The 9660-nt window shown below is 43.8% G+C and overlaps 1 protein-coding gene across 1 annotated transcript; it reads left to right on the plus strand.

Moving 5' to 3' along the window:
• The first annotated feature begins 1206 nt into the window (after positions 1-1206).
• On the plus strand, positions 1207-8714 carry LOC109746699 (uncharacterized). The gene is made up of 5 exons (XM_045233326.1): positions 1207-1313; positions 1537-6238; positions 6421-6498; positions 6685-6822; positions 6921-8714. Exon 2 carries the CDS (start codon positions 1576-1578, stop codon positions 6223-6225), a length of 4650 nt encoding a protein of 1549 aa, XP_045089261.1. The 5' UTR covers positions 1207-1313; positions 1537-1575; the 3' UTR covers positions 6226-6238; positions 6421-6498; positions 6685-6822; positions 6921-8714.
• Positions 8715-9660: the final 946 nt, after the last annotated feature.

Raw genomic sequence — 9660 nt, forward strand, 5'->3', positions numbered from 1 at the left:
AAAACCCCAGCCCCTGAAATGCTGACGCGTGGATGCCTATTGGTCCCGGTTGGTGACACCAACCGGGACAAAAGGCCCTGCCTATTGGTCCCGGTTGGTGGCACCAACCGGGACCAAAGGCCCCCCTGCCTGGGCTGGCAGCATTGGCCACGTGGAGGACCTTCTGTCCCGGTTCGTGTAAGAACCGGGACTAAAGGGTTAGGGCTTTAGTAACGACCCTTTAGTCTCGGTTCGAAAACCGGGACAAAAGGCCCTTACAAACCGGGGTAAAAGCCCCTTGTCCTACTAGTGACGTCTCGGTAAAACCCATCCATGAGGCGTTAACCTATTTCACAAATGTCCATTTAACAAAAATCTGTATGTAATCACTTAACTATCATTCTGTATGTGATGTTATTTTTATAGAACCAATATATTAGTATGATGCAATTCATTCCTAGTTTTCGTAGTTCGTCTATGAGTAGGCATCCAAGACGTCTAGTAGCAGTAAGTCTCAAAAACTTACAACAACAACAACAACAACAACAACAACAACAACAAACCTTTAGTCCCAAACAAGTTGGGGTAAGCTAGAGGTGAAACCCATAAGATCTCGCGACCAACTCATGGCTCTGGCACATGGATAGCAAGCTTCCACGCACCCCTGTCCATAGCTAGTTCTTTGGTGATAGTCTCAAAAACTTATCTTTGTAAATTTTTCATAAATGAATGTGCATTTGCAATGTGTGAAAATCACAAATGGATCTTTACAACATCTTTTTTCACGGTACACTCAAGTCACAGTCATATTTTTCCGATGGTAATATAGAAGAGTAAGCTTCTATTCAGTTTACCCCATGCTTTTTTTTGGGGGGGGGGCGGGGGGGGGGGGGGGGGGGAGTTTACGCCAAGCTTAATTACCTATATTCCTGATCCATGAATTTTCAAGTTTTATAAAATTTGTATGTACCCTGCTTGTAAATATGGTCTCGAGTTTATAGTACAGTGATGCTCTTCATGAGATTTCAAGGTAAGGATTTGCTTGCTCTCTCAGTTCACGCCATAGAATGCTTCATTAGCAGTGATTATTTTAGTTCATCCGGCTAGGGGAGTGATTATTTTAGTTACCTCCGCAGCCCTACTTGGAAGCTGCTTACATCCATAAATATCTCCAGTTCTCCAGCATCTGCCTCCACACTCTCTCTCTCTCTCTGGACATCAACCTGCTCCATCATTTCTTCGTTGCACCTCGACTACCTTTCTTTTAGCTAGTCCTCCTGTGTGAATAACAATATGCAGTGCATCGTGATCTGACCCCCGGCCCGGCCCTCCTGGTAAGTATACATGAGATTATTATTATTGAACATTAGGACCTCATAATTGCTAGCTAGTTACATTTACTATTCAATAGTTACCAGTAGTTCATGTGAAGCTGTATACATGCATATTCTCTGAACAAGTAACACATTATTTGTTCACACTGTGGATATATGTTTTCCAACTCTTGTGAATTGCCTCGCAAGATCTTCAACTCAATGTATCTTCATTGTACTGCAGTCCATCAAAAGCATCAATATCAGTCACCCAGTCCGATAGATGGAGACAGCCGGAATCCGTGCGGTGGCCTCGGTGTTGGGCAAGGCGCTGAGCCCACTGTCTGATGGCGTGCTGGAGGCATGGGGTGCCAGCTCCATGCTGGGATCCAACATGGAGGACCTAAAGCTGGAACTGTTAGAGGCGCAAGCGATGCTGCATAACGTCCGAGGCAGGGAGATCCACAACCCTGCCCTGGCTCAGCTGCTGGACATGCTGCGGCAGCTGGCCTATGGGGCCGATGACGTGCTGGACGAGCTCGATTACTTCCGCATCCAAGATGAGCTCGACGGCACTTATCATGCCGCCCATGTGCATGCAGCAGGCTGCGTCAAAGATCTCGCCCTCCACGCGCGCCACACGGCCAGAGCATGTGTGAACAAACTCAAGTTCCCAATGTGCTTGCGTGCTGCCAGACGCAACGATCCTGATGAGCAAGACGGCGGCGACAAGCAAGGATTTCTCTCAGGCGTACGCTTGTATGGTGGCCAGAGCAAGATCGGATCCTCGCGGCCGTCACCAGACAACAAGACAGGTCTCCAGGAGGTTCATGGCGGATGTATGCCTAAGGCTGCCCATAATGTCGGTAAACACTTCTCTTGCTTCTCCTTTTTACCGGCTGCCGACCATGATGCTCCAACTGGCGTGACGGGAAATCCCAACATGACTGAAAAAAATGAACCCTTACAAACACCAAAACTGAAGTTTGATAGGGTCAAAATGTCTACAAGGATATTAGACATCATAAAGCAGTTGAAGCCCGTATGTGCTAAGGTTTCCCACATTCTTAGTCTAGAGCTACAAAACTCTAGCCACAACCCTGCCCAAGACATTGTTATGAACAGACCGAAAACCACCCCGCAAATTATAGAGCCTAAATTATATGGGAGGGACACACATAAAAAGATTGTTGTAGATAAAATCGTTAATGGTGAATTTCATGAACTTACTGTGCTTCCAATAGTTGGCCCGGGGGGTATTGGGAAGACAACTTTCACACAACATGTATATAAACAAATGAGGAGTCATTTTCAGGTTTCCATTTGGATATGTGTCTCTCAAGATTTTAACGCAAATAGGTTGTCAAAAGAAATTGTGAAAAAGATCCCCGAAATTACCAATAATGAAAAGGATTATTGGAGTGACGAAGAACGTATCATGCAAAGAATAAAAGAAAAGAGGGTTTTACTTGTCTTAGATGATGTGTGGCCACATCATGAGAATGAGTGGAAAAAAGTAATAGCTCTGTTTAAAAAAGAGGGGGCAAAAGGCATCATGGTTATAGTAACAACACGAATACCCGAGGTAGCAGACACGGTTAAGACAAATGCATGCTCACTAGAATTGGAGCGCCTGTGTCCGGCAGATACTATGTCTTTTTTTGAAGAATGTGTATTTGGTGACCAAAAACCATGGGTTGACCATCCAGAACTATTTGATGTTGGGAGCAAAATAGTAGGAAAATTGAAGGGTTCCCCTCTTGCTGCAAAAACTGTTGGTAGATTACTAAGAAACAAACTTACATTGAACCACTGGACAAGTGTTCTTGAAAGTAAAAAATGGGAATCACAAACCAACGAAAATGATATAATGCCAGCTTTAAAGCTTAGCTATGATTATCTTCCTTTCCATCTACAACAATGTTTTTCTTTCTGTGCTTTGTTTCCTGAAGATTATGAATATGATAGTGAAGAGTTGGTTTACTTGTGGGTTGGACTAGACATTTTACATTGTGATCACAAGAACAATAGAATCGAAGACGTTGGATTGTGCTATTTAGATGAATTGATCAATTATGGATTTTTCAAAATGAATAAAAATGAAGGTGAACGTCCTAGCTATGTCATCCACGACCTACTCCACGAGTTGGCAGTGAAGGTTTCGTCGTATGACTGTCTTAGCGTATATAGCTCCAACGTGAGACACATAAAAATCCCCCCATTTGTACGCCACTTGTCTATCATTGTAGATAACAAGGATGTCAAGGATAGGTTATCTTTTGAAAACTATGCTGGGAATTTAAGTTTACTAGATAAACAATTGAAAGTTGAACACCTACGCACTCTAATGTTATTTGGAGAATACCATGGAAGCTTTTCAAAAACTTTTGCTGATTTGTTTAAGGAAGCTACAGCCCTTCGCGCCGTATTATTGTCCGAAGCATCATATAATTTGGAGGATATTCTGGGGAACTTCTCAAAACTTGTACATCTTCGCTACCTAAGGATCAAGTCATCGCTGGATCACCGGGAGTTCTACTTACCAAGTGCGATGTTTAGATTGTATCATTTGGAGGTCATTGATCTACAAAGTGCATATCCCTGCGTTAGTTCAACTAGAAATATGAACAACCTTGTAAAGTTGCATCATTTTCTGGTGCCAAAATACGAGCTTCATCTTCATTCTGACATCTATGGGGCAGGAAAACTAAAATTCATCCAGGAATTAAGAAGATTTAGAGTGAGAAAGGAGAGCGATGGTTTTGAACCGAGTCAGCTCGGTCCATTGACAGAAATCGGAGGATCACTTGGCATTTATAATCTTGAAAATGTGCAAACAAAAGAGGAAGCAAATGAAATAAAGCTGATACACAAGAACCACTTAAGAGAACTCATATTAGAATGGGAAGATAAACGACCTAATATTGATCCTGTAAAAGAAGAGAGTGTTCTTGGAAGTCTGGTACCACATAGCAATCTTCAAGAGTTGTGCGTTAGAGGGCATGGGGGCACTAGCTGCCCAGCATGGCTGTGTGAGAACCTGTCAGTAAAATGTTTGGAATCTCTTTGTCTAGATGGTGTATCTTGGAAGAATCTTCCGTCTCTAGGAGAGATGTGGATGGTTAATGAGCTTGGTGAAGAGTATCGGGGTAGTAGTATCTTACCTCGAAGCTTTCATAATCTGAAAAGGCTAGAATTAAGTAACATATCTAGGTTAAAAAAATGGGTTGGAAATGGCGCTTGTCCTTTATTTTCCTGCTTGGAAGTACTCACCATTAGATGTTGCTCTGAACTCATCGAGTTGCCTTTCTCACATTCAACTTGGTGTGAAGCACAATGGGAGGAGAAAATGGCTTGGTTTCCTAGACTAGAGGAGCTCGTAATTGCAGAGTGTCCGAAACTAGAGTCATTGCCTCCTATCCCTTGGCGGACGCATGGTCCATGCTCTGCTGATTTAGAACAAGTGGGGACAGTTGAGTGCCTACAGTACCCAGCATCTGGACCGAAGTTGCGCTTGAACATTGAGGGAAAGGGTGGTCACGGTAATGTGTTTTGGAATGCGTTGAATTTCTCTAGTCTAACTAGCCTGGAAGAGTTGAATGTGTCCTTAAGAAAAGGAGAGTTGTGTATGGAGACATGCCCTCCCCTGCCGTTGGGCCGCCTCCAACTGCTAACATCTCTGAAGAAGATCCATCTATATGGTTCAAGCAGTATATTGTCCCCCATTGAAGGTGGAGGTCATGGCATGTACAGGTTTCCAGTTGAAGACCTCCTGATCACCAACTGTGATACTAGCGGGAAAGAATTGACGGTGCTGCTCTCTTTCCTTCCCAACCTCTCAAGCTTGCAAATGAGGTTGTGTGACAATATAACCTGGTTGTGTGTGGCGGAAACTGTTTGGGGAGAGACAAGAGTCGGAGAGGAGGAAATAATGACAGCAGAAGGGCTGCTGCTCTTGCCTCCCCAGCTACAGGAGTTGTTCGTCGAAAATTGCCCAAAGGCGAGCTTAATCCCCAATCCCCTGCACGACGACCACACAGAAGCAGCAGCAGGAGGAGGGGCGCTCCAACGTCTCCACTCCCTCAGCGTATTCGATTGCCCCGAGTTTCTCTCCTCCTACTCATCCTCGTCCTCCTCTTTTTTCCCTTTCCCGGCCTCGCTGCAATGTCTCCTCCTACCTCACCTCTCCGCCGAGTACATAAAGACGCTGCAAGCCTTCTCATACCTCACCTCTCTCACCGAATTAGCCTTGAATATATTGGGGGATTCTAGAGACGAGGGGGTCTTATGGCCTCTCCTCGCCCATGGACGGCTCACAAAACTTTTCCTCCATGCTGAATCGGATCTCTTTGCCAGTTCCCATCCCTCACGGCCGCATGACAAAGACATCTTTTCCCGTTCCTCCAAGCTCTTCGATCTGAGCACCAACAACAAAACAGGATTCCTTGCAGCGCCCATCTGCAGCCTCCTCCCTTCCACCCTCACCACATTCAACCTTCGTTTCGACAACGAGATAGAGCGCTTGACAAAGGACCAAGAGGAGGCCCTTCAGCTTCTGACCTCCCTCGAGGTGCTCGGATTTGCATGGGGAGACAAGCTGCAGCGCCTACCTGAAGGTCTACACAAGCTTATCAACCTCAGAGAATTAAGTATCATATGGTGTCCGGCCATCCAGTCACTGCCCAGCCTTCCGAGCTCTCTGCAGGAATTAGAGATCACCCGCTGTTATGCCATCAAGTCGCTGCCCAACACCCTCCCGATTTCTCTGGAAAAATTGAAGATCACCGACTGTAATGCCATCAAGTCGCTGCCCAAGAATGGCCTTCCAAGCTCAATGCTGGAGTTAAATGTCCATGATGGCAACAGCAAAGAGCTAAAAAGGGAGTGCCGCAAGCTGATAGGAATCATCCCGATAGTCAGAACTCAGAACTGAACCGACCAAGAAGGTACGTAAGAAAAAACACTCCCCTGTTTGTACTCTGTACTCAACTACTCATTCCAGTTCCTTCCCCTGCCATTTCGATTCCTAATTCCGTAAGCGGGAAAATAATTCTTATTTGTTTTGTTTGGTTCATTGCACCTGTTTTCATCAAAATAGCTCACTTAATTGGTTTAATTTACTGTTCAGCGTTTATTCTACTAATACTGGCGCCAGCCGCAAGGGTGACGGTCTCAGTTTGTATCTTCCGTCCTGCGCATAAAACTGGTTAGTACTGCATTTATTAATCAATCTACTAATACTGCCATAGTTCCCACAGTGCTGAAAGAAAAAAAATGTTATCTGATCATCTGCATGATGTTGTTGATTACCTAGGGCGATTTTCCCTTCAAGTGTTCATTTTTTAAGACAAATTCCTGCTCTCAACAAAAACATTTTTTCTTTCTTGTGCAGGTATTCTCATGCTCATCCTGGTTTATTTCTAGATGAGTATCATTTACATTCTGGTCGTCACTCGTAGAGACTTGGTCAAAATGTCAGCACATATTGCTGGACGAAATGAGACTCAGTGATTTTGCTACTAAAATAAAGGTTTGTAGTTTTACCAGTTCAGTTCTACATTGATGCCTATACAAGGTGTTCTTGCATTCGTCAGAATTGTTTGCTTAATGAAATTTGGTGAATTATAGGAACTTCACAAGAATGGCGTTAGTACCATTTCAGTCAGTGCTTGGGTGGAGCCAGTTCAGACCTCGGGATTCCAATTCAGTTCCAAACTTCCAGACTCAACTATGGTTCTTAAGTTGTTGATAGACATGACCTGTGGTACAGCTTTGGAGATTAACAATGCAGTAGGACCATTTATGTGTGAAGGTATAACTCTTGTTTGTGCCTTCGAGGAAAGGTTAGTAAAACCCTACTGAAATCCATGATTGCTTTAGCTATGCTAGATTGTATTCAATGTGCAAGTGTCAAACTGTTCTTGCCTCATGAGACCTAGGTTAGAGAACTTGCTACATTCTTCATAAGTTGGCAGTCTAGCTTTTGAGCACACTAATAATCACAGTATTCATTGCCACGCTAAATTAAATAACATAAAGAGAGTGTTCACTTGATGCATATAGTCGTAAAGGTAGGGAACACTTGTTGTGCGGGGATTGATGAACATTGATTGAGCAAAAAGGCTTGAGTTCGCTAATTTTTATTCGTTGAACTTCACGAGTTATGTATGGAGAAGGTGATTTTATTCTCTTATTGACCCGGGGTATTTTTTTGTCCCACCAATGCTAAGAACAGAACAGAATTCATCAGCCTTGATTATTGCAATCTGAATATTTAGTGTATATTGTTAAGTTTGATGTTCCTCTAGTGTGAAGTCTTCCAATGCCAGTCATTCTTTTTGCTAGCCTCTCCTTCATCAGGATATCGCATACTCTGCCGGTGTACATATACAAATCCTAGAAATTAAACCATTTCTTCCATGTGTCGACACCATACCTTCCTATATAGCACATCTCTTGCTATTCCACAGTAGTTGATTATTCCATAAGCACACTCATCAAGTCTAGGAAGACTCAAAAGTGCTTTAGTGTCAGCAACCCTGCAAATTTCATCATTATGAAGAGCTATATTCCTTGACATTGATGCCTCTCACAGCCAAAAATGCAATAAATAAATAAAAAGAGAGAGGGGCGTCATTCAAAAGATCAAAATGTTCATCCTCGAGCAAGAAGAAACAGTCAGCAGTGCTACCATATTCATTGGTAGAATGTCTAATCAAACTACTACCTATGCAAAAGGTATGGTTAACAAGTACATCGCTCGCATCCTGGGATCACCTTACATTGCATCCTCTCAATCATTTCTTTGGCGTGAGTCCATTCCCTCCCACATCCCCTGGGCACTACTTCTTCCAATGACTGGAATGTGAAGACTTCTTTGTACTGGAGTTGAACTCTTATTTAGCTTTACAATCTAGATTTCAGATTTGCTCATCTTTTGAATTACCGTACCAAACTCCAGATAAGCTTTCGACAAATATAAAGTAGATAGGAAACACTACGGCCATTGGCCAGCATAGACTATTATTACGTGATGAGAGCTATTCCGGATCATGATGAGGCAAGCTCACTAGATACCTGCTCTTGGAAGGTTCACAAAGGAATAAAATTGTTGGCTACTCTTGTTTCCTTTTGCTCTTGATATTGAAGTCAAACAACCTAGCGACTTGGTGTTCAAAAACTTTGAAAGCTATACTGTTGATGCTGATCACTCTCATAAAATGAAAATAACTCTCCTCATGGCAATGAATAAAGTTGTTATTTAAGCTTGTGCTCAATTGTTAGGTTGCTACTTTGATAAGTTTGTAAGAGGTGTCTCGGCCCGAAGTCTATGAGGTTTTAAATAATTGTTTGCACATGAGCACTTGCTTGCAATCTCTCTGCGCTAAGCTTTCAGGGATTTCACAAGTACATGGGCGACTTGAATCAGGAGCGCGGGTCCTGTAAAGAAATTTGGGGGGGGGGGGGGGGGGGGGCAGCAAGGGTGGGAGAAGCCTGAGTTAAGTCATATATAGCTGTATTTCCCTTTGTAGCAAGAATGCATAGTGAAGGGATAATTAATGTGTTGGTCTCATGTATCTTTCCCCCCTTTAGCCTTTGTTAGTGCTTGTCCTTGTAGCCTGAGATAAATCATTAATGTATTGCTCCTTTGTAGCACGAATGTATATACAGACCAAAATTTTCATTCATTCATTCGTTCCGAGTAAATTGCATGTTTCATCCTTGTACTCGTTGGCTTGTAACAAAACCATCCTCATAGTTGAAAAATGCTCCAATACAATCCCGAGACTTGCTAATACGTAACAGTTACAGTCCCATGTACGTTTCCTGATACGTTGGGCCCTTTCTCCCCTGCCACGTCAGCGATGGGAGCTGGTCCAGCTGAACCAACCGACCTCTATTTCCACCATCGATCCCGAGAATTACGTAGGCATCTGTCCGTGTGTTTTCTTCCCCGAGAACTACACGTAGCCTGCGGCGGCGGGGGGTTTTGATCGGCAGCGAAGATCGCGGCCGTGGGGGCAGCCGGAGCGGGCGGATCTCAGAGGAGGCCAAGGACGTCAGCAATTTACTCACTGTGAGCGGCCGATGGCGCCTATACAGCGGCAGGAGAAGGGAGCCGCCCCGGTGTATGGTACGTTGACATGTTCAGTTCCCATGATGTGCATGCTATTGCCCCATTCCGCTGACGGAATTACTCACTGAGTTGATAAACGATGATTACAACTTCTATATAAGCAGCTCATATATTGCAGGTTCTGGTAATGACATCACTGGCAAAAATGATGTGTAATCTTGCTGATGGCTTGCTTGCTGAACTCAATCTTCTAGAAACTTCTACACTATTGCTCAGATGTACCCTTGCATC

Source organism: Aegilops tauschii, chromosome 2 (assembly GCF_002575655.3).
Source record: "Aegilops tauschii subsp. strangulata cultivar AL8/78 chromosome 2, Aet v6.0, whole genome shotgun sequence".
Lineage (NCBI taxonomy): Eukaryota > Viridiplantae > Streptophyta > Magnoliopsida > Poales > Poaceae > Aegilops > Aegilops tauschii.

Excerpts from the sequence above, each read along its gene's own strand:
- LOC109746699 (XM_045233326.1), top strand. The coding sequence starts at position 1,576 with ATGGAGACAGCCGGAATCCGTGCGGTGGCCTCGGTGTTGGGCAAGGCG.